Source organism: Oncorhynchus kisutch, linkage group LG10, assembly GCF_002021735.2.
Source record: "Oncorhynchus kisutch isolate 150728-3 linkage group LG10, Okis_V2, whole genome shotgun sequence".
Lineage (NCBI taxonomy): Eukaryota > Metazoa > Chordata > Actinopteri > Salmoniformes > Salmonidae > Oncorhynchus > Oncorhynchus kisutch.
Window position 1 is genome coordinate 51,927,991 of NC_034183.2, and position 24,436 is coordinate 51,952,426.

At 45.0% G+C, this 24,436-nt stretch overlaps 1 protein-coding gene across 22 annotated transcripts; it reads right to left on the minus strand.

The window, feature by feature from the left end:
- Positions 1–268: 268 nt before the first annotated feature.
- LOC109897586 (mucin-2) lies at positions 269–24,064 on the minus strand. Of its 22 annotated transcripts, none has more exons than XM_031833935.1 (14): positions 23,890–24,064; positions 9,006–9,581; positions 6,315–7,757; positions 5,865–6,107; positions 5,639–5,745; positions 5,486–5,544; positions 5,091–5,236; positions 4,552–4,689; positions 2,692–2,734; positions 2,437–2,474; positions 2,225–2,312; positions 1,375–1,579; positions 928–960; positions 269–522 (listed from the first exon to the last, which is right to left on the minus strand). In XM_031833935.1, exons 1-14 carry the CDS (start codon positions 23,939–23,941, stop codon positions 391–393), a joined length of 3,303 nt encoding a protein of 1,100 aa, XP_031689795.1. In that variant the 5' UTR covers positions 23,942–24,064; the 3' UTR covers positions 269–390. The 22 variants fall into 22 exon arrangements, with proteins under 22 accessions (XP_031689795.1, XP_031689789.1, XP_031689784.1 ...); XM_031833929.1 differs by having other exon boundaries at positions 6,315–8,291; positions 8,682–9,581; XM_031833924.1 differs by having other exon boundaries at positions 6,315–8,447; positions 8,643–9,581.
- Between the last annotated feature and the right edge of the window lie 372 nt (positions 24,065–24,436).

Sequence of the window (24,436 nt, forward strand, 5' to 3'; positions counted from 1 at the left end):
ACATATTTAAAAACCCTGCTGTCAAGTCCCTTGTAGTTGTGTCATTAAACCATGAAGGACTCCAGTCCATGAACGACTGTAAACCATGAATGACTCCAGATGCCCTAGACAGTACATCTATCCGAAAACATCCTGTTGCAAAGGAAAAGTACTACACAATTCAACAGAAATATAGTGAGAGGATGTACCAATACCCAGAGTTACTAGAAGTCTTCTCAATTTGATCTTTAGCCATGTTTGTGCGATTACCCCCCCCCCCCCCCCCCCCCCCCTCCTGTCATCTGCAGGTTTGAAGTAAGGGTTCTCATGCGGGTCTCCTCTCATCTGCAGGTTTGAAGTAAGGGTTATCATATGGGTCTCCTGTCATCTGCAGGTTTGAAGTAAGGGTTCTCATACGGGTCTCCTCTCATCTGCAGGTTTAAAGTAAGGGTTCTCGTGGCCCTGCACCAGGTAGGAGTAGCGAGACGGGTTCTTCCCCTTGAACGTGTTCATGCTGTCTGAGGTCAGGTCATACGACCCGGTCTGAAACATTGACAGGCGGGAATGTCAGAGATCGTGCTGGACACACACACACACACGCATGCACACACACACACACAGATACATGCAGACACACACACAAAACGCACAAATCAAACAGCAACATACATGAAATTAAGTTGACAAAACTGACCATTCATGTACGCTTGTCTTCCCGGTATATTTTGAACCGTTGAAACCCAATAGGAATTATATTCCTCCTACAACAAGTGGATCACATAAGGTACTGAGAGCTATTGACTGTTCCGTCAAGCGTTCATGAAGTTTCAGTCTTTCCCATCACCAGCTCAAAGGACAGGGTAGGTTTAGTAAAATCGTCAGCAGAGGTTATAGGCTTGATTAGTTACAGAGAGGGAAAGCAAAGCATTATTAGACTTAGAACCTTACCTTCTTCCCCCGTTTAGGCAGGATGTGGAATCCCTAAAGCAACACACTGGGAGTCAGGCAAGGAAGGGAGGGAGCACATACATGCTAACTAACTAGCCAACATCAACACTAGAAGAACGCTACACTCTCCACCACGACAGCTACAGTTACAGCACAAAAAAAAGCAAATCAAATATTACGTACGATTCTGCCGCGTTAATATAGGAGTTAAATAACAAGTAGCAACACAGCATTTTAAGGAGACAAAAACCTCTTAAATATGTTACACAAGACAGAGGAGATCTTTGAGTTAGCGCATTAGGTTTCCAGAGGACAACAGCAGGGAGAGGAAAGCAGACAGGACAATTATAATTTGGGGAAATGTACAAGCAGGAGGTTTATCTCGTCTCCATATGGTCTAGAATCCACTGGGTCAGAAGAACATAGGATTAATCACAGGTGACTCACCGCTCCGTTGGTGTGGGGCTTCATGTCGACCAGGGTGTGTGTGCTGCCCCCCTCGGTCATCTCCATGGGGGATGAAGCCCAGTTGGTGCTGGCCCGGGGGATTGGGGTGATGCCCTGGGAGGTGGACCAGGGGCCACGGAAGTCCTCCACAGGGTACGGGCTGCTGAACTCTGCTGAAGGCTTCTTCACCGACTGCGACCGGTACCTCCGAGACACACAGATAGGACAATGTAAATGCACAGCCCTATATCGGTAAGTCTCTCTGATGATACATTGTGGCGAGATGCCAATATTTTGTAGGGTAGGTGTTGAGCCAGGGGTGCAGCTAACACTTGACAGAGTAATGGTTAGAGGAGGGTGGTAGACCTCTGATGAGGGGCAGCGTGAATGGAGGTTAGGGCTTGGCAGGAGAGGAAAGAAGGGAGAGAAGAGAAGATAGAGGACAGGACAGAGAGGAAAGGATGGAGAGGAGAGGAACAGAGAGGAGAGAATGAAGAGGGAGAGGATGGAGAGGAGGGAGAGGAGAGGAGGGAGAAGATGGTGAGGAGAGAAGGGAAAGGACACAGAGGAGAGAAGCGAGAGGAGGGGGGAGGGAGAGGACGTAGAGGAGGGAGACGACAGAGAGGAGGGAGAGAGAGGACGGGGAGGGGAGAAGGGAAAGGACGGAAAGGAGAAAGGGAGAAGAGAGGAAAGAGAGGACAAAGAGGAGAGAAGGGAGAGGAGAGAAGGTAGAGGAGAGGATGGAGAGGAGAGAAGGGAGAGGAGAGGAGGGAGAGGATGGAGAGGAGGGAGAAGATGGAGAGGAGGAAGAGGAGAGACGGGACAGGAGAGAAGGGAGTTATATTCTTACCAGCAGCAGTATGCAAGCAGGCCCAGCAGCATGATGAGGAGGACTCCCCCCAGTACACAGGCGATGACCACCACTGCCAACAGAGCCGCTACACAGAGAGAGATACACACATGAACACACTTCAGATAACAAGGAAATACAAACACCACACTAACTTTTATCACATCTCTGGACCCATTTGGTTCAGTAAGAGGAACTTTAGTCCAACTTACAGTCAGTGCAGTTGAATCCAGCGTAGCCAAATGTGCATCTGGAATAGAACAATAACAGCAAACATGATACACATTTCATATAATCTAACCACAATACATTGTTTTAGGTGACAGTAGATCCTGGTGCAATTACGCAGTAAGGGCACAAGGCGGCGCTAGTTACTTGCAGCTATCTACGATGCTTCAATGCATCCACAGCAGGGGAACTATGCCTGACTCAACTAAACAAATACGAGATTCAATTCAAATACTCACGGCACACATGTGTCTCCCTCTGACCTTTGACCACTGGGACAGGCTATGGAGAAAGAGGAAACATAGGTGAGAGACAGCCATAGAATTACATACAGAACCATGTGAATTATCGGATCTGTGACAGTGACGTCACAGTTTCACAGAGAGGAACTAACATGGGAACACTGTGATCTTAACAGCCGCTCTGTGTACTGTGGCGCCGCTATCACCGGAGGGAACAGGTGAAGCTCACCAACGTTTGCTCAATAAATTTGCACAATCAACCAACATAATAAACACTTGCTCTTAGAGAAGTTGATATATAGTGTAACATCAGTAAGTACAATTTTTTGATTATGTGTAGTTTAACAATGGCGCTGTGGGGAGCAGAGTCATTTATGTTTAGTAGTTCTCCCCAACCCATAACTTCCCTGCTGGATAAAACTAATCCAGCCCCTGGCTCGGCAGATAGCGACCATGATTCTTCAGCTGGTTTCCAGGGCAACGACCCCTTTGCACACGAATACATTAAAGAGATATCGTGTGCCATGGGATCAGAGTGGAGAAACGTCGACACAGCACTTGACCCTCTCTCTCTCTCTCTCTCAATTCAATTTCAATTTCAATTTTCATTTTCAATTTAAGGGCTTTAGTGGCATGGGAAACATATGTTAACATTGCCAAAGCCAGTGAACTAGATAATAGACAAAAGTGAAATAAACAATACAAACTTACTGTAAACATTACACTCACAAAAAGTTCCAAAATAGTAAAGACATTACAAATGTCATATTATGAGTAAATAGTTAAAGTACAAAAGGGGAAAAAAACATAAATATGGGTATTATTTACAATGGTGTTTGTTCTTCACTGGTTGCCCTTTTCTTGTGGCACAAATCTTGCTGCTGTGATGGCACACTGTTGTATTTCACCCAGTAGATAAGGGAGTTTATCAAAATTGGGTTTGTTTTCGAATTCTTTGTGGATCTGTTTAATCTGAGGAAAATATGTGTCTCTAATATGGTCATCCATTTGGCAGGAGGTTAGGAAGTGCAGCTCAGTTTCCACCTCATTTGTGTGCAGCGTGCAAATAGCCTTGTCTTCTCTTGAGCCGCATTTTCTCAATAGCAAGGCTATGCTCACTGACTATATATAGTCAAAGTTTTCCTTAAGTTTGGGTCAGTCACAGTGGTCAGGTATTCTGCCATGGTGTACTCTCTGTTTATGGCCAACTAGCATTCTAGTTTGCTCTGTTTTTTTCTGAATTATTTCCAATGTGTCAAGTAATTATCTTTTTGTTTTCTCATGATTTGGTTGGGTCTAATTGTGTTGCTGTCCTGGGGCTCTGTGGGGTCTGTTTGTGTTTTCCCTCTCTCTCTCTCTCTCTCTCTCTCTCTCATTTCAATTCAATTCAAGGGCTTTATTGGCATGGGATACATATGTTAACATTGCCAAAGCTGGTGAAGTAGATAATAAACAAAAAGAGGAATAAACAATAAAAATCACTCTTTCTATCCTCTCTCTCACACGCACGCACACGTGCACGCACGCCCAAAAGTATTTAAATGAACCCAAATGCATTCTTTTGATGCTAACTTTCCCATTTTGTTCACTCTGATGCTAAGCCAAGTGCGCGTAACCTTGCTCTTGAGTCTGTCTGTGTCTATTTGTATCTCCTTTAGTATTTTCTCTCTATCAAATGGAATGTGTTCAGCAGTTCCATTATACAGTAGCTAAGCTGTTATCGTGTGTCTTGTGTAACATTTCAATGCACTCAGTACGTACAACCACAAAGACTCTCCCAAAACATATAATCACCGACTCCTATCTTGAAGGACCTTTCAATGAGCATAGAACCACTGGAGACAGGTTTGTACTCACCTGTGCAGCTTTGGTTTGAGTAGAAGCTGTTGATGTAGCCAGCCTTACAGGAGCATCTGGTCACTCCATCTTCTTTGTACTCGCACGTGGTAGAGCGGACATCACATGGTTGGGGGGTCTGATCACATAGGTCAGTGGCTGGAGAAAGGATGGGGACACACCAGTCAGGATAGTGACACTGTGCGATGGTACTTCATGTTTTATGGGACTTTCTTTAATGGCTACAAAGTACGAGAATGTCAGTATTTTTGTCTGTCAATCAATCAATCAATCAAATGTATTTATACTGCCCTTCTTACATCAGCTGATGTCACAAAGTGCCGTACAGAAACCCAGCCTAAAACCCCCCAAAAAACAACGAGCAATGCATGTGTAGAAGCACTGTTGTTTGGCATTACATTCTCCTCCGGTACAATAAAGTACGTGTCTATTTATTATTTTCTATGAATAGAAAGTATGGTTCAAGCTCTCAGGTAGTAAGAATCTCCCTGCTGGCCACTCCTTCTACACAGGGTGAAGCAGCAAGGCACAGTGCCCACCGTTAAATGTAGCTCTCTGCAGTATGGTCACACAGGTCGTCCCACAGGCTTGTATGGCTTTCTCTATAGCGGCATTGGTCGAAGTCCGGGTGGCACTGGAGCCTAGTTTAAACACGTTGTTCACGGTCGCGATCACACTGCCTCGCCTGTAAGGGTCACCAAAAACCATACATAATTACCATAACAAGCCAGCTGATAAAATGCATGGTCAAACCAATGTCCTGGTCATCACAACAAGTCCCACTGGGCACACACTGGTTGAATCAACGTTGTTTCCACGTTGTCTCACTGGAAGTACGCTGAGCCAACGTGGAAAAGATGTTGAAATGACGTCTGGCACGGTGGGCTATACATTGGATGACAACCATTCTTGGCAATGTGGCATAGAATCCTACCGAAGCAGCACCACATCAGTTTGACTGTATCCAGACTCGTTTTCCAAGGCTCTTCTCAGCTAAAAATAAGATAAGAGAGGATTATTGTCCCACTCCGTCGCTCTGAGAGGAGAATACACTGTAACTACTGGGCTTAGTGACTCAAGGACCTACTGCCTCTGAGATCCTGGCTGCTGTTTGCTGAAATATCTCTGATGACCGGTTGCTCATTTCAGCCTGAAATGTCTGGTTGAGATGCAGGTCTCCAGAGAAGACTTGGGCTGAAAGGGAAGGGGGAAAAAGGAGTCATCATCATCACCATTTATCCCCAGCACCCTTATAATCCTCAGCATCATCCCCATCGTTGTCTTCCTTTATAACACTAACGACTAGCACTAACCTTGTACACAGCGGCCCTTTAAGAGGAAGGTCCCAGACATACACTGGCAGGTGCCGTTGAGACAGATGCTATCATACGGACAGGGAGAGGAGGGACACATTATGGAGATGGGTGGAGGCAGGGAGGTGGCAGCAGTGATGGCTGACACTGGCTGGGTGGTGCTTCCACCGGTAGGGGAGGTCGAGGTGTGGAAAGGAGGAAGTGGGCTCTCACTAGTTTTGCTAGTCGGTTGCCCAGGGGTTTCTGTGGTAAAAAAAAAAAAGAAGGAAAGAAGAGATAACAAAGATCAAATTGGAAAGTAAGTTTCAACATTGATTAACATCTCACAGTGAAGATAATATCTTTGTTTTGAATCGTTTTACAGCATTATATTTAGTCCTTCTTCAGACACAACACAGATCCAATCATGTTTACAACATTTGACACGGACAATTACATTTTAAAGCATACCTCCTGTAGGTGAGATGGTGGGTGAGGGGGCAGGGTTGGTGGTGGAGGTGTCTACGGGGGCAGCAGTGCTGCTGCCTGGGGTTTGGGTTGAGCCTGGAGAGGGTGGGCTGGAGGAAGAGCCGGAGGTGGGGGGCAAAGCTGGAGTGCCAGCTGTGGTTGTAGAATCGGTAGTCCCCTCGGTTCCAGTGGTTTTGTCTGTATGAGGGCTCCCTGTAATGGTATCGGTGGGGGATGAGGACGTGAGGCCATCGGTCACTGGGAGAGCGGTCTCAGGACCCCTTGTAGTGGCGGAGAGGGGTGTTGAAGACAGGGTACTACCCTCAGTTACTGGGAGAGAGGTCTGACCAGTTGGTGGGATGGTGGACTTTGTGATCCTTGAACCTGTGGTCTCACTGTCTTTGGTACCTGTATATGTGGTAGCTGTGCTGATAGCTGTTGTTTCATGTGTGCCTGTATCTGTGGTAGCTGTGTTGATAGCTGTTGTTTCATGTGTGCCTGTCTCTGTGGTACCTGTATCTGTGGTAGCTGTGTTGATAACTGTTGTTTCATGTGTGCCTGTCTCTGTGGTAGCTGTGTTGATAACTGTTGTTTCATGTGTACCAATATCTGTGGTAGCTGTGTTGATAACTTTTGTTTCATGTGTACCTGTATCTGTGGTAGCTGTGCTGATAGCTGTTGTTTCATGTGTGCCTGTATCTGTGGTAGCTGTGTTGATAGCTGTTGTTTCATGTGTGCCTGTCTCTGTGGTACCTGTATCTGTGGTAGCTGTGTTGATAGCTGTTGTTTCATGTGTACCTGTATCTGTGGTAGCTGTGTTGATAACTGTTGTTTCATGTGTACCTGTATCTGTAGTAGCTGTGTTGATAACTGTTGTTTCATGTGTACCTGTATCTGTGGTAGCTGTGTTGATAACTGTTGTTTCATGTGTACCTGTATCTGTGGTAGCTGTGTTGATAGCTGTTGTTTCATGTGTGCCTGTCTCTGTGGTACCTGTATCTGTGGTAGCTGTGTTGATAGATGTTGTTTCATGTGTGCCTGTCTCTGTGGTAGCTGTATTGATAACTGTTGTTTCATGTGTGCCTGTATCTGTGGTAGCTGTGTTGATAGCTGTTGTTTCATGTGTACCTGTATCTGTGGTAGCTGTGTTGATAGCTGTTGTTTCATGTGTGCCTGTATCTGTGGTAGCTGTTGTTTCATGTGTACCTGTATCTGTGGTAGCTGTGTTGATAGCTGTTGTTTCATGTGTACCTGTATCTGTGGTAGCTGTGTCGATAGCTGTTGTTTCATGTGTACCTGTATCTGTGGTAGCTGTGTTGATATCTGTTGTTTCATGTGTACCTGTATCTGTGGTACCTGTATCTGTGGTAGCTGTGTTGATAACTGTTGTTTCATGTGTACCTGTATCTGTGGTAGCTGTGTTGATATCTGTTGTTTCATGTGTACCTGTATCTGTGGTAGCTGTGTCGATAGCTGTTGTTTCATGTGTACCTGTATCTGTGGTAGCTGTGTCGATAGCTGTTGTTTCATGTGTACCTGTATCTGTGGTACCTGTATCTGTGGTAGCTGTGTTGATATCTGTTGTTTCATGTGTACCTGTATCTGTGGTAGCTGTGTTGATAGCTGTTGTTTCATGTGTACCTGTATCTGTGGTAGCTGTGTCGTTAACTGTTGTTTCATGTGTACCTGTATCTGTGGTAGCTGTGTCGATAGCTGTTGTTTCATGTGTACCTGTATCTGTGGTAGCTGTGTTGATATCTGTTGTTTCATGTGTACCTGTATCTGTGGTACCTGTATCTGTGGTAGCTGTGTTGATAACTGTTGTTTCATGTGTACCTGTATCTGTGGTAGCTGTGTTGATATCTGTTGTTTCATGTGTACCTGTATCTGTGGTACCTGTATCTGTGGTAGCTGTGTCGATAGCTGTTGTTTCATGTGTACCTGTATCTGTGGTAGCTGTGTTGATAGCTGTTGTTTCATGTGTACCTGTATCTGTGGTAGCTGTGTCGATAGCTGTTGTTTCATGTGTACCTGTATCTGTGGTACCTGTATCTGTGGTAGCTGTGTTGATAGCTGTTGTTTCATGTGTACCTGTATCTGTGGTAGCTGTGTCGATAGCTGTTGTTTCATGTGTACCTGTATCTGTGGTACCTGTATCTGTGGTAGCTGTGTTGATATCTGTTGTTTCATGTGTACCTGTATCTGTGGTAGCTGTGTTGATAGCTGTTGTTTCATGTGTACCTGTATCTGTGGTAGCTGTGTCGTTAACTGTTGTTTCATGTGTACCTGTATCTGTGGTAGCTGTGTCGATAGCTGTTGTTTCATGTGTACCTGTATCTGTGGTAGCTGTGTTGATAGCTGTTGTTTCATGTGTGCCTGTCTCTGTGGTATCTGTGGTATCTGTGTTGATAGCTGTTGTTTCATGTGTACCTGTATCTGTGGTACCTGTATCTGTGGTAGCTGTGTTGGTAGCTGTTGTTTCATGTGTACCTGTATCTGTGGTAGCTGTGTTGGTAGCTGTTGTTTCATGTGTGCCTGTCTCTGTGGTATCTGTGGTATCTGTATTGATAGCTGTTGTTTCATGTGTACCTGTATCTGTGGTATCTGTGTTGATAGCTGTTGTTTCATGTGTACCTGTCTCTGTGGTACCTGTATCTGTGGTATCTGTGTTGATAGCTGTTGTTTCATGTGTACCTGTATCTGTGGTACCTGTATCTGTGGTAGCTGTGTTGGTAGCTGTTGTTTCATGTGTACCTGTATCAGTGGTACTGCTGGTTGGGATAATGTCTGGAGTTGTGTTTGACTCTGTGGGGACATCAGCTGAGGTACGGCCTGTATGTTCCATGGTGGTGGTGGGTGTTGTCATGTCACTGTCTGTAGACGGACTGTCTTTTTCGGTCGACTCAGGGGAAGTGACAGTGTTCGCTGCGGTCTTGTGGGAGGAAGTCAACCTTGCTGTGCTGACCGACGAGGTAGTTCTTGTTTCTGTCGCAGTGGTGACGACTGCACTCTTAGACTCTTCAGTTTTAGAGATGGCTGCTGTTGTGGGTGAGGTGTCATTAGTGCTAGGGAGGACAGTTGAGGGGTCCTGGGTGGTGATGATGGCTCTGTCTGTGGTGGTGGAGCTGGGTTCAGTGGAGACTGTGGTATTTGTGGATAAGAGGGTGGTGGATCTATCTCCTGAGGTCATGGATGTATCTGTGAGCCCAGGACTGTCATGTGTGCCAGGAGCCGTGTTGTTGGACTCTACCCCTACAGAAAAAGATACCACTACAAACATACAGAAAGTCATGAGCTGAGCTTCATGTGGCCCATACACACACTGTAAAACACCCAAAACCTGCAATACTGAAACAGACCTGTTATGTTAAGGTCAAAGGTTAGGGAGTCAAAGACTGTGGTCTCAACCAGAAGTCATAAACCTTGGCCAGTTACTCTTCTGGTGTTCATTTCCCCCCGATAATCAGGGGTGACTTAGATCTGAGACTGATGAGTGAATTTAACTACCAGGTAGTGTTTGGGCCCTCCAGATAATAAATGGAATGGCCCTGGTTGACAGCATGCGTTCCAATGCCACTTGGGCTCTCTGCAAAAGCACTGGAATCTAAACACCAAAAGTGTTCCGTGTTTGAGCACCGTGATGAAAACGTTGCGTTGTGTCTAGCCAAAGTCTATTACCCGTCTCTTCTAAGAGGACTCGGCGTCTTACTTCTCTTAGCATGTTGTGGTGACGCCTGTCCACGGCGCTGTTAAACCCAACCTGCTCTGGTCTCTTTCTGTTTGGAGGAGAACACAGGCAGCTTCACAGCAGCTTGAGGGGCAGCACACCCAGCAGGAGGCCTTTGATAGGGTACTGCCTCGGCCTGCTTACCCTGAGCCGCGGAGCTTGGACCTCATCTGTATGCGTTGGCTGAGTACAGTCAACCTCCTTTTCCTATTTTCTCCTCCAGCTAGAGTAGAGAGGGAACACACGTACAACAGGGGAACCCATCCCAAATGGCACCCCTATTCCCTACATAGTGCACTACTTTTGGCTCTGGTCAATATAGGGTGCCATTTGGGATGCAGTGGTTGCCTACGGCCTTATACAAACCCTGTGTTGCTCCTATCGTACCAGGAAGCAGAGGTGCCGGAGGAAGTGGGGAGGGACCAAGACTAATATCTGATTCGGTGTGTGATTCAATTATTTTCCAGGAACACGCAAGAGTGTACATTGCATCATGTGACCTAATGGCTCTGTAGCTCGGTAACCAAAACCCATTTACAGATGAAAAATGACCAAAGAGCACACACACCTGTCAAGGCCGAACGTAACGTCCATCCGTATTTGAGATAGAGAACACACTTGTATCCACATAGACTCTTTCACCACACACACACACACACACGCACGCACGCGCACACGCGCACACGCACACACACACACACACACACACACACACACACACACACACACACACACACACACACACACACACACACACACACACACACACACACACACACACACACACACACACACGCTGTGGTATGAGGGAGTGGATTGAATAAATACAGAGCTATCTGATAGGATGGATGGTGGACTGAGAGAAATGCTTTTATGATCACATTTTATTGGTTATGACGATAACAAGGCGAGGTGACCGAAACCAGAAAGCGGCTCCCGAAACTAGACCAGTGTGTGACCAATGCTGCAAAACACAAACGTAGTTTACAGTACTGTAGCAATCTGTTAGCAACTCATGTAGATTACGAATGAAAGAAGATAGCCCCAAGGATCTTGGTTGATTACCAGAGATGAAAACACAAGATTTAATTATCTCGTTTTGTTCACAGTGCAAGACACAAGAAGTCAACAGTATGTTCCTATAATGAGATTTCTGTCAGTTATGCCCATCCCGCTATCTTCATATGATGATATGATGACATAGCTATGAGTAAGAGTCTTCCACCTTCATACTGTACATTCTGGGTGTATCACCACAGTGTGTCACAGTACACTTTAATCTCTTGGTAAGCAAATGCCCCTTGGTTAGATTCCTTCGCATAGATTTGCCAGTGGGCCTTGGCGATGCAGACATGCCTGAGAGGATGTGTTGTGCTCAGACCAGCGTCTTAGCAGAAACCTGATTAAAAAAAACACACAATAATGAAGCCTAGCAATGTGGTTTCTAACTAAAAACCTGGCAACCTAATCTATGGTCCATTGTACTGGGAAACAACCATACAGATTCCAAACATAGGAAATCTCCCTGGCAACCTGAGCAAAGAACAGGCTGAGCCTAGATCATCCAGTGTGATCCTGGACAAGGCAGCCCAATTGACTACCTATCTAAGATTTATCAATGCCAAGCGCAAACATGTGCAGTAGTGTAACGCGTAAATGGGTGTCAAAGCAGATGGTGGTGACAGAAAGCAGGCCCTGCCCCACAACACAACTACTGGGAAGTCAATGTCTAATTTAGCATCTACACACAGTCAGCAGTTAGCCCACTACTTCCTGCTATTCTCCACCCAACACACAGACCTTTCCCTCGGTCAGGCCCATTGGTAGCTCTGAGGTGTCGGTTAAACGCCACTTGATTTTGCACCCTCTAAGTCAGCCTTTCTTAAAGTAGGGGTCGCGACCCAGAGTGGTCTAATTGCAGGAAATGAGTTGTAAAACTGAAACGTTTTTCTCTCTGCCCCATTGCAAAATGAGCAGAATTGCATGAAATGTTTTCTAAAATTGCTAAATGTCCTCTCCGCCCCATGGCATGATTTGTAGAATTCCCGAAAACTTGCTTTAAAACCGTGACATTTTCTATACGCCCCATGGCAAAATTTGAAATGACTGAACACTGAATCTATAGGCTGAATCTACCAGGCTGAAAAAGTTTAAGAACCCTTACTCTAAGTCATGAGCTATGCAAATCTGTTGTGAGAGGTGAGAACAGGTGAGAACAGGTGAGAACAGTTGAGAACGATTGAGAAGACACTGGATGTCGAATCAACAACAAACCGATATCAAAATGATACTGGGTGTAAAATCAACAGATACGCACTATACAATCCTTTCTAAAAACACCATTAGTAAATCTAGCCACATCCCCAATACTGCTGCCATGCAAACAGCCATACAAAGGACACCATGATATCCAAGGCAACAGAGTGGAAACAGAGGGTAAATTGGTAAGTTCAAGTAATGACAGAGATATCTGATCACTTCTCTCTCAGCACTGCAACGTTGACAAAACCGCCACGATGGTGTGTGTGTGTGTGGTTGTGCGTGTGTGCGTGTTTGTGATGGCCTTTACAGAGTCACCCCCCCCCTCATTCAAATGCTTCTGTCTTGGAGAAGTTGAATCTCTCTTGAAAACAATAGCCGACGTCTCATTTAGATCCACATCAGACGGACTGGCTTGGATCACGGAGTTGGTTCTCTATGGATGGAATCATTCTGCTACAGTGTATTCGGCCCCATTGAACTTTGCGACCTTTTGCCACATTTCAGGCTTCAAACATAAAGATATAAAACTGTATTTTTTTGTGAAGAATCAACAACAAGTGGGACACAATCATGAAGTAGAACGACATTTATTGGATATTTCAAAATTTTTTAACAAATCAAAAACTGAAAAATTGGGCGTGCAAAATTATTCAGCACCCTTAAGTTAATACTTTGTAGTGCCACCTTTTGCTGCGATTACAGCTGTAAGTCGCTTGGGGTATGTCTCTATCAGTTTTGCACATCGAGAGACTGACATTTTTTCCCATTCTTCCTTGCAAAACAGCTCGAGCTCAGTGAGGTTGGATGGAGAGCATTTGTGAACAGCAGTTTTCAGTTCTTTCCACAGATTCTCGATTGGATTCAGGTCTGGACTTTGACTTGGCCATTCTAACACCTGGATATGTTTATTTTCGAACCATTCCATTGTAGATTTTGCTTTATGTTTTGGATCATTGTCTTGTTGGAAGACAAATCTCCGTCCCAGTCTCAGGTCTTTTGCAGACTCCATCAGGTTTTCTTCCAGAATGGTCCTGTTTTTGGCTCCATCCATCTTCCCATCAATTTTAACCATCTTCCCTGTCCCTGCTGAAGAAAAGCAGGCCCAAACCATGATGCTGCCACCACCATGTTTGACAGTGGGGATGGTGTCTTCAGGGTGATGAGCTGTGTTGCTTTTACGCCAAACATAAAGTTTTGCATTGTTGCCAAAAAGTTCAATTTTGGTTTCATCTGACCAGAGCACCTTCTTCCACATGTTTGGTGTGTCTCCCAGGTGGCTTGTGGCAACTTTTTATGGATATCTTTAAGAAATTCTTCTTGCCACTCTTCCATAAAGGCCAGATTTGTGCAATATACGACTGATTGTTGTCCTATGGACAGAGTCTCCCACCTCAGCTGTAGATCTCTGCAGTTCATCCAGAGTGATCATGGGCCTCTTGGCTGCATCTCTGATCAGTCTTCTCCTTGTATGAGCTGAAAGTTTAGAGGGACGGCCAGGTCTTGGTAGATTTGCAGTGGTCTGATACTCCTTCCATTTCAATATTATCACTTGCACAGTGCTCCTTGGGATGTTTAAAGCTTGGGAAATCTTTTTGTATCCAAATCCGGCTTTAAACCTCTTCACAACAGTATCTCGGACCTGCCTGGTGTGTTCCTTGTTCTTCATGATGCTCTCTGCGCTTTTAACAGACCTCTGAGACTATCACAGTGCAGGTGCATTTATACGGAGACTTGATTACACACAGGTGGATTGTATTTATCATCATTAGTCATTTAGGTCAACATTGGATCATTCAGAGATCCTCACTGAACTTCTGGAGAGAGTTTGCTGCACTGAAAGTAAAGGGGCTGAATAATTTTGCACGCCCAATTTTTCAGTTTTTGATTTGTTAAAAAAGTTTGAAATATCCAATAAATGTCGTTCCACTTCATGATTGTGTCCCACTTGTTGTTGATTCTTCACAAAAAAATACAGTTTTATATCTTTATGTTTGAAGCCTGAAATGTGGCAAAAGGTCGCAAAGTTCAAGGGGGCCGAATACTTTCGCAAGGCACTGTATATTCCAACACACATTCTGTGCATGACGTGGGTATACCATGAGAGTGTGGCCATATTGGGAAAATTGAAGATCACTTCCCAGACAGGTCAACATGAAAATGAGTAGATATAGCTACTGGGGAGCCTTGATGGCGTCATAAAATAACCCCTGCCCATCTGACACTGGACTAAGGGGGAAGCTCCGGAACTAAGGCACAATTCCCCAGGCAAGAATATCACGCCTGACACACACACACACGCACATATGAACCCCCACCACACACACACACAGGTTTTCATCAAACACGCACACAGAGGCTATCCTGTGTCTTACAGAGTCCTCTGAGGATTGTGTCCCTGAGTACAATACTTCCACCACGGCGGATTCAGATTCAGAGTGTTCACAGTAATAGTCACATGTACAGGGTTGCTGGTGTGGTTGCAGGGTTCAGTGAAAATCTTAGGCTTCGAGCTCCAACATGCGGGACTAGGTGAAATAAAAGAATGAAAATGGCAATGAAAAAACACAATAGAAATAGCATCATATACGTAATGACAGCTGTGGCAGTGATGAATAAATACTTGGTGTGGAGGCAGAGTTAAGACTGTTGAGTGGGTGGGGGCGGAATGGCCATAAGGGGAGCAGCATGGCCATTGAGGGGACCAAGTGAAATAAAAAGCAATAACAATTAGAATTTAAAAAAAGTTATAATATAGACATTAACAACTGCATCATTGATGAATGTTGTTGGGAGGTGGGGTGATGTTTCCCAGTTTCATGAGCAACGTAAAACTAAACTGCCGAGGGATTAAACAACTCGCAGGGGGAGTCTTGTGTTTGAAATAGCACTGCCAACAGAGGAGGCTGGTGGGAGGAGCTATAGGAGGACGGCTCATTCATTCCATTGCTGGAATGGAAGAAATGGAACGGTATCAAATACATCAAACATGTTAAACTCCGTTCCATTAATTCCATTCCAGCCTCGTCGGCCTGCTATTTCGTTTCAAGTTCCAAGTTCTTTTTTATGACATTTTTTACCTTCTTTAACATCAGGACCGGCACGTCGTCCAACTACCACTCCTTTTAAACTTTATCTTCACTAACTTATTACCAGGAACTACTGGTAATGTTGTATTGAATAAAGCATATCAAACCAGAAGGGACACTGTACAGTTAGGGTACAGTACAGTATAGTGTATATTATGTATAAGGTATATTGCAGTACAGTAAGCCCTCTTTCAGTATTAACCTCGTGTGACAGCCAGATAATCTCAGGCAGACACAATGAGATGATGGGGTTAAATCAGACCACACAGGGGTCAAAGGGCACCGATAGGACTTCACCATAGGGGACCACACACTCAGGAAGAGCTCATATTTTTGTAAAGTGGTTTGAGACTTGCGAAATGCACTGCAAATAAAACGTGACTTAAAACACAGACAAAATGGTTCCGTTTGGGTTGGACCATATTCACATCAAGTCACTGCGACAGGGTATACATTAGTGTCATACAGTGTCACACCCAGGGTCATACTGTGCGTCACACCCACAGTGAACTGAACACCGACGGACTAACAAACAGAATGAACGAAACATGGTCACAGTCTGTTACCCTGCCACACCCCCACCCTCCCCTTCCCACACAGGAAGAAAATGGAACAGCGTCGAGAGGAGGCTGAGCAATGTGGGAGTGTGTCCGTTGCCAGGAGACATCTGTTACCAGCTGTCAAAGTTCTGATGGCCACACTACAAATCACTGAGGGAGAGAGACAAAGAGACAGAGAGAGAGAGAGAGAGAGAGAGAGAGAGAGAGAGAGAGAGAGAGAGAGAAGGGGGAGAGAGAGTAGGGGAGAGAGAAGAGAGGGGAAGAGGGACAGAGAGAGAGAGAGAGAGAGAGAGAGTGAGTGAGAAGGAGAAAGAGACTACACGCCGATGACGCTCGTCTTTCACACAGCGCCACACTTCACAGGCTTTCTTTTCATGTGGCACAATGTTACCTCTGTGAAGTGCCCCTTTAGGAACTCAACCGACAGCCAGATAAACATTTACCTTGCTACCTGTTGCCCCCCAACCCCAACCCCTACAGACTCTACTCTGTAATGTACTTCTTAGCTAATACAGTGCCTTGCGAAAGTATTCGGCCCCCTTGAACTTTGCGACCTTTTGCCACATTTCAGGCTTCAAACATAAAGATATAAAACTGTATTTTTTTGTGGTCGGAGGCCGAGCAGTTGCCATACCAGGCAGTGATGCAACCATGCTCTTGATGGTGCAGCTGTAGAATCTTTTTGAGGATCTGAGGACCCATGCAAAATCTTTTCAGTCTCCTAAGGGGGAATAGGCTTTGTCGTGCCCTCTTCACAACTTTCTTAGTGTGCTTGGACCATTTTAGTTTGCTGGTGATGTGGAAGCCAAGGAACTTGAAGCTCTCAACCTGTTCCACTACAGCTTGTCGATGAGAATGGGGGGGGTGCTCGGTCCTCCTTTTCCTGTAGTCCACGATCATCTCCTTTGTCTTGATCACGTTGAGTCATGACGGTTCCTGGATCCAGTACACACTTTCAGCCACTTGTTGCCACGGAAACATGCCCAGTTTACGGCTGGGAATTAGCGAAACGCTTTCCTGAAATAGTTTTTTTTTATCACATCTACCAGCACTGTGAGAAACACAGACCTGATAACGGAATGCTCACGGAAAAACAGAGAAAGAAAGAAAGAAAGAAAGAAAGAAAGAAAGAAAGAAAGAAAGAAAGAAAGAAAGAAAGAAAGAAAGAAAGAAAGAGAAAGAAAGAAAGAAAGAAAGAAAAAAGAAAGAAAACAAGAAAGAAAACAAGAAAGAAAACAAGAAAGAAAACAAGAAAGAAAACAAGAAAGAAAAATAGAAAGAAAACAAGAAAGAAAACAAGAAAGAAAACAAGAGAGACAAAGATAGAAAGAAATATGGGCCATCAGGTTAGTGACTGAACCCACAGAGACTGAAAACGAAAGGATTTTCTAATTAGCGTCACCACAGTAATGTGACGTCCCTTCAGAGTTGATTACTGTCTTCTAGTCTGTCTGTCCATGCTGTTCACAAATTCGATACTAATAGTCACTAATATACTAACAGTCACTAATAGTGCTCACAAATGACATATCCAAAACTCTGAAATGATAGGGGGTGTAATAGCATGTATAACATCTCAGTACATAACAGAACATGTAAAAAACTACATGTGCATGACATAGGACTAGTAATGTAGGACTTCAGTCCATGCTAATTAGAAGTCCCAGGTACAGGCCTCAGAGCCGGCTAATGAGGTGGACATTTCTAACATACTGCTTTATGAACTGGTGGTGCAATGCTTGTAGGGGCTCTCTAGGGAATGTTCCCCTTCTTACATCACATGCACACACACACATGCACGCACGCACGCACGCACGCACGCACGCACGCACATGCACACACACACACACACGCACGCAGACAAACACACACACAGACACACACACAGACACACACACACACACACAAACAGTAGCAGCAAGCAGGCCAGCTTCCTTCAGCTTCCCCTGGTGTAGGGAGTCTATCTGCCCTTGGGGCCCTGTCCATTTCTCTGTTACCACGGCTGCCACATCAAAGCCGGGCAGCTGACGCCAGTTCACCAGGGGTGACCCTATCTCATGGAAATGAGGAGGAGCTTTCATTTTCACCTCTTACAGACCAACCACGGCCATATCCCTGTGTCTGCTATTCTCTTTCAATCCCCCCCTTTCTCTCTCTCATTGAAAAGGTGCCTCATTCAGATAATGGTTCTTTCTGAAACCTCTTCCCTCGGATATGGGGATATAAACCTTCTATTGAACCGCCATGTTTCTTTGTCCTTCTGCTTAGTCTGGCGTTTGTCAAGCAACTTAGGGTCCTTGAAAAGCGCTATAAAAAATACCATGCACTATTATTAAGGTTGCTGATGCCACTGCACTGTCTCTGTGACAAAGATTCCTCACATAGTAATAAACGCTGCTTGGGGGACAGATTCCTAATTAGTCTAATCAAGCTGAACATGTCCATGGACAGTGGAAGGAATGAGAATGGTCCTATCGCACTACATTTATCCAATATCATGATGATGATGTCTGCTGTGCACAGTTTCTTGTGACAATGTATACCGCATCTTACATTCAAATCAACAGGACAATAGTGCATGTGCATGTGCATTGTCATAACTGGGTATATGTGCATTGTCATAACTGGGTATATGTGCATTGTCATAACTGGGTATATGTGCATTGTCATAACTGGGTATATGTGCATTGTCATAACTGGGTATAGGTGCATTGTCATAACTGGGTATAGGTGCATTGTCATAACTGGGTATAGGTGCATTGTCATAACTGGGTATAGGTGCATTGTCATAACTGGGTATAGGTGCATTGTCATAACTGGGTATAGGTGCATTGTCATAACTGGGTAAGGCAGGTAGCCTGGCGGGTTTGAGCGCTGGGCCAGTAACCGAAAGGTTGGAGGATTGAATTCGAACCCGAGCTGACAAGGTAAAAATCTGTCGTTCTGCCCCGAGCAAGATAGTTAACACTGTTCCCCAGGCGCCAAAGATGTGGATGTCGATTAAGGCAGCCCCCCGCACCTCTCTGATTCAGTGGGTTAAAAGCGGAAAACACATTTCAGTTGGATGAATTCAGTTGTACAACTGACGAGGTACAGTATGCCCTTTCTCTAAAGGTCTTGTATTGTTTGTCTGTGAGATTACATCGAGGGAATCAAAAGGTTTCCTAATTCCCGAAAGATAATTTCACGCTGTTCTCAAATCAAAGTTAATTTGTCGCATACACAGATTAGCAGACGCTAAAGCAGGTGCAGCTAAAGGCTTTTGTTTTAAAGGTCCAGCAGTGCAGTAAATGTCTAACAGTACAATACTAATACAGAATTATAAAGTGAGGGGTTCGAGCCCTGAATGCTGATTGGCTGACAGCCATGGTATATCAGACCGTATACCATATGGGTATGACAAAACATTTTATTTTTGCTGCTCGGATTACATTGGTAACCAGTGTATAATAGCAATAAGGCACCTCGGGGGCTTGTGATATATGGCCAATATAACACGGCTAACTCCGCGATGCGTCGTGGATATGAACAGCCCTTAGCCGTGGTATATTAGCCATATACCACTCCTCCTTGGGCCTTAAATACTCTTCCTGTGCCTTGCCTGTCTGGGGTAGGGCCTGCCTGACACAAACAAATAAACAAACTAACACACACACAAACATTGGCACTCACAGACACAAAGACACACACACCGACAGAAGAAAGGCAGTAACACAGCTAGAGGGCCTTGTCTTGTATTTGTCAACATCGGGCACCACAGCAGGACTCATCACTATGGTGGCACGGAAGGACACACAGAGCACAGTACTACTTTCTATATTAGGGAAAGATCAGAAGGTTTAAGTTGCAGTCATTGGTTTATTCTCTTGTCTTTTTCTTCATCGTTACCTCAGTTTATTTATTTACATGCTTTTCCCCCTTGGTCTCTCTCTCTCTCTCTCAGTGACCTCTCTACCTTCAGCTTGACCCTTGCCTTGCCCTAGTTGTAAGACTTAAGGGGAGGTGAGTTGTGTGTGTCTACGTCCCCCTCCCTATATCAGCACAGAGGGCTCGTCCAGCCTTGACTATCTGTAGGTAACATATGGTTCTCTGGAGCAGCTAGCACTCCTCGCTCACTGGGCCCCTCCTCTGAGCACATATCATATCCTATTAAAGCTCGGCCAGCACATGCTTTCCAATTACAGAGTGAGATTTACAGCCCCGGAGAGTAGCCCTAATCCAACTCAGCAAGAGGGAGGAAAGAGGAGGGGAGAGAGGTGACAAGATGAAAGACAAGATGAAAGAAAAAAGAAGAAGAAGAAGCAAGAGTGTCTATGAAAAGGGGAGGGCAGGCAGCAAGAGAGAGAGAGATCATGGGTAAAGTCTGAGCGGTATAGTGAGGGGAAAGGAGAGGTCTCAGACTGGTCTCCACTGAAAATGCTCTATGCATTAGCCATATAAGAGGAGGGGGAGGGACGACATTGTTGGACAATGATGTAATCCGGGTACTTTAAATGATTTACAACCTGATGGTGGTTGGACTTTCTGGAACTGGCCTAGGATCCGTTTGCACTTTGACACACAGAGAGCGAGACAGTAACGAACCCATGTCACACTCATCGTACCCCTTTACTCTGACCTCGGCATAGTGATCACTCGTTGATATCTGGGCTTCATCACACTTAAAAGGGAGGACTGATGAATGTGTGTGTGTGTGTGTCCTCGCTCAGTCCACCCCATCCATCACCTCCCGTAAAGACCCTGCATGCTCTGCACATATAATATCATGACTAACCACCAAAACTATGAAGCTTCTGACATGAATAATGTATGTGGTCAGAGAGGAAAGAGACAGGGTTAAGAAGAGGAGGAGAAGAGACACTGAACATGCCCCCCCCCACCCCCCCTCTTTGAGAGGTTTCTTATCGGGGGCACACACACACACACACACACTGGACGATGGTGTCCATGGCGCCAGACTCAGGGGAAGAGGTGATCGAACCCTCAGGAGATCCTTCATCTGTATCTTTTTACTGCTGACTGCCTGCCGCACACACACACACACACACACACACTCACACACACACACACACACACACACACACACACACACACACACTCAGTCATGCTTCTTGTACAAGCCTCCTTCAGTTCAGATCCTAGCTCTCTCCCTGAGTTGCAGAGTCCTTAAACACATGACAAGTGATTGAACTATAAAAACAGCCTGCAGGGACCAGGGGACCTAACAAGGACCGAGGCACATGACAGTGTCTCCTCTCAGGCCTCTGGTGGTAACCTTTGACCTTAAATATGTCCTTCCCTATAGAGCAGGGATAGGCAACTTTGATGGAGGTGAGGGCCACAAAAAATCGGAACTCATCATGAGGTCCTAACCTTTTGGGGGCCCTAAGCGGTTTTGCCATGGGGCGCAGAGAAGATTTTGTAATGTTATAACTCAATTCATGCAATTCTACTCATTTTGCAAAGGGACGCTGAACACGCTGACAGTTTTCCAGCTTATTTCCTGGAATTGTACACATTTTCCAATAGGGTGGAGAGAACTGTTTGCCATCTTTTAATATGATATCTGAATGAGAGTGACTAACAAAATCAATGGGGGCCCCCTGGTCGGAAAACCAATGGAGGCCCCCTGGTTGGTAATTCGCCCATGATACTAAAGGTTTAGATAGCTGGATGCTAGACTAATTTACCAATCTAAAAAATGTTAGCTGACATTGGCTATTTGAGTGATTGTCAGGGAGAAAAACTGCTGATGTACAACCAAATGTCGAAATTACACTTTGTGTATTCTACTATTTTAACTCGCAACAGTAAGTTGAGATCCCGACTCAGTACCTAAAAAATTAAAAATTAAATGTATCCGTGGGCCAACAAAAGGGGGCACGGGCCGTCAGTTGCCCATCCCTGCTATAGTTGGCAAAGTGATGAAGCAACCCCAGAGCAGCCCTAATTAAGAGACGGCAACCAATATAATCAACTTCCATTTAGGGCAGCAGGGCTAAGCAACAGCATGGCTGAGCCTATAGGCTCATTAAGGTTCCACAGTACACTTCAACAGTGTTGCAGGCTGAAAGAGTATAGAAGAGAGATTCTCTGAATGGTTAAGATGTGTGTCGCAGGGACTTTTTACACTATCCCCCATCCCTGACTCACACCCAGTCAGAGAGCATTAGAACCAATGACTCAGTCTTCAGTAAGTCTTGGCCTCTATTTGGAGATTTTTGGGGAACCTCCTACTAAGAGTCTAAGCCACTAGTTTTTAAGTATTAGTACTGTATATATGAAAAGATATCCATCAGAGCCTTCTTAAGAAATGGTTTCTTACCTTACATAATAATGGATACAATAAAACTTACACTATATATACAAAAGTATGTGGACACCCCTTCAAATTAGTTGATTCGGCTATTTCAGCCACACCCATAGCTGACAGGTGTATAAAATCAGGCACACACACATGCAATCTCCATAGACAAACATTGGCATTAGAATGGTCTTACTGAAGAGCTCAGTGACTTTCAACGTGGCACTGTCATAGGATGCCACCTTTCCAACAAGTCGGTTCGTCAAATGTCTGCCCTGCTAAAGGTGGCCCGGTCAACTGTAAGTATTGTTATTGTGAAGTGGAAACTTCTAGGAGCAACAACGGCCCAGCCATGAAGTACTAGGCCAGAATGGGATCAGAATGGGATAGCTGAGTGCTGAAGAGCGTAGCGCATAACAATTGTCTGTCCTCGGTTGCAATATTCACTAGCAAGTTCCAAACTGCCTCTTGGAAGCAATGTCAGCACAAAAACTGTTAGTCGTGAGCTTCATGAAATGGGTTTCCATGGCCAAGCAGCCGCACACAAGCCTGAGATCACAATGCACAATGCCAATTGTCGGCTGATGTGGTGTAAAACTCGCCGCCATTGGACTCAGTGGAAACGCATTCTCTGGAGTGATGAATCACACTTCACCATCTGGCATTCCGATGGACAAATCTGGGTTTGGTGGATGCCAGGGGCATGCTACCTGTCCCAATGCATAGTGCCAATGTAAAGTTTGGTGGAAGAGGAATAATGGTCTGGGGCTGGTTTCCATGGTTCGGGCTAGGTCCCTTAGTTCCAGTGAAGGGAAATCTTAACGCTACAGGATACAATGACATTCTAGACGATTCTGTGCTTCCAACTTTGTGGCAACAGTTTGGGGATGGCCCTTTCCCGTTTCAGCATGACAATGCCCCCGTGCACAACGCGAGGTCCATACAGGAATGGTTTGTCGAGATTGGTGTGGAAGAACTTGACTGGCCTGCACAGAGCCCTGACCTCAACCCCATCAAACACCTTTGGGTTGGGACTACGAGCCAGGCCTAATCACCCAACATCAGTGCTCGACCTCACTAATGCTCTTGTGTCTGAATGGAAGCAAGTCCCCGCAGCAATGTTCCAACATCTAGTGGAAAGCCTCCCTGAAAGAGAGGCGGCTGTTATAGCAGCAAAGGGGGGACCAACTCCATATTAATGCCCATGATTTTGGAATGAGATGTTCGAGGAGCAGGTGATCACATACTTTTGGTAATGTAGTGTGTTTGAAAATGTAACTTAAGTGACTCTAGGGTAGGCTAGTGATGGTAAATATAGCCTAGTTTGTGTCTATACACTGCATTGCTATCCATTTGGCAGCTTTAATGTTATTACATCGTTATTCCAGTGACATTGCAAACTTATGGGAACAAAAATTTAAACATAGCCTATGGCAATGGATAGGCAAAAATGGGCAACGTTTGGAGATTGATTTAAATACCCTACAGAGCTCAGGATTTTCCATCTATATCCTACACGAAATGGGCACCTGCTTTGAGAAGTGTATTTTGAACAATATTCCACAGAATGACCCATAGGTACAAGAGCATTTCAACAACAAGACATTATTATCCTATAAAACATTTAAATGGAGCTTACCTGTGACAACAATCCATAGGAGGATGAAAAGCTGATGAGAAAATAATATCATGTTCACTCTGTGTAACGTTTCGTCCGAGTTCAGATAATCAAGAGCAACAAGAACAGCGGTGAAGTAACGGTCCTTACTGGAGACGCAATAACTAACTCCCTTCGTCTGTCCGTGTCTGCCACAGGTGGGTCTCTCTTTGAGCCCGTTTAGAGGTCTCAGCCCTATTAAATGCTTAGTCCCTCCTCATGGGGCGGGCTCTGCTGCCTCCCTCCAACAAGCTCGGTCAATGACAGTCCTGAGTGTCCGCTCGCCAATACCGGGAAAGTAGATAAGGTGAGTTGCGCACAAGACCTCGGCCTGTGGTATTTCTGGCATAGTCGCATTGGCGATTATTTATGTGCTTTTATATAACAGTATTTGAACTATTCAACCAACACTCACTTTTGGACATTGTTTGCAAGTAAAACTTCTATGATGACAAATCAAGTATAAAAACGTTTTATAAGACCTGCACTAATGTCCCCATCTGAAGGAAACGTTTTGATAAGTTGAAGC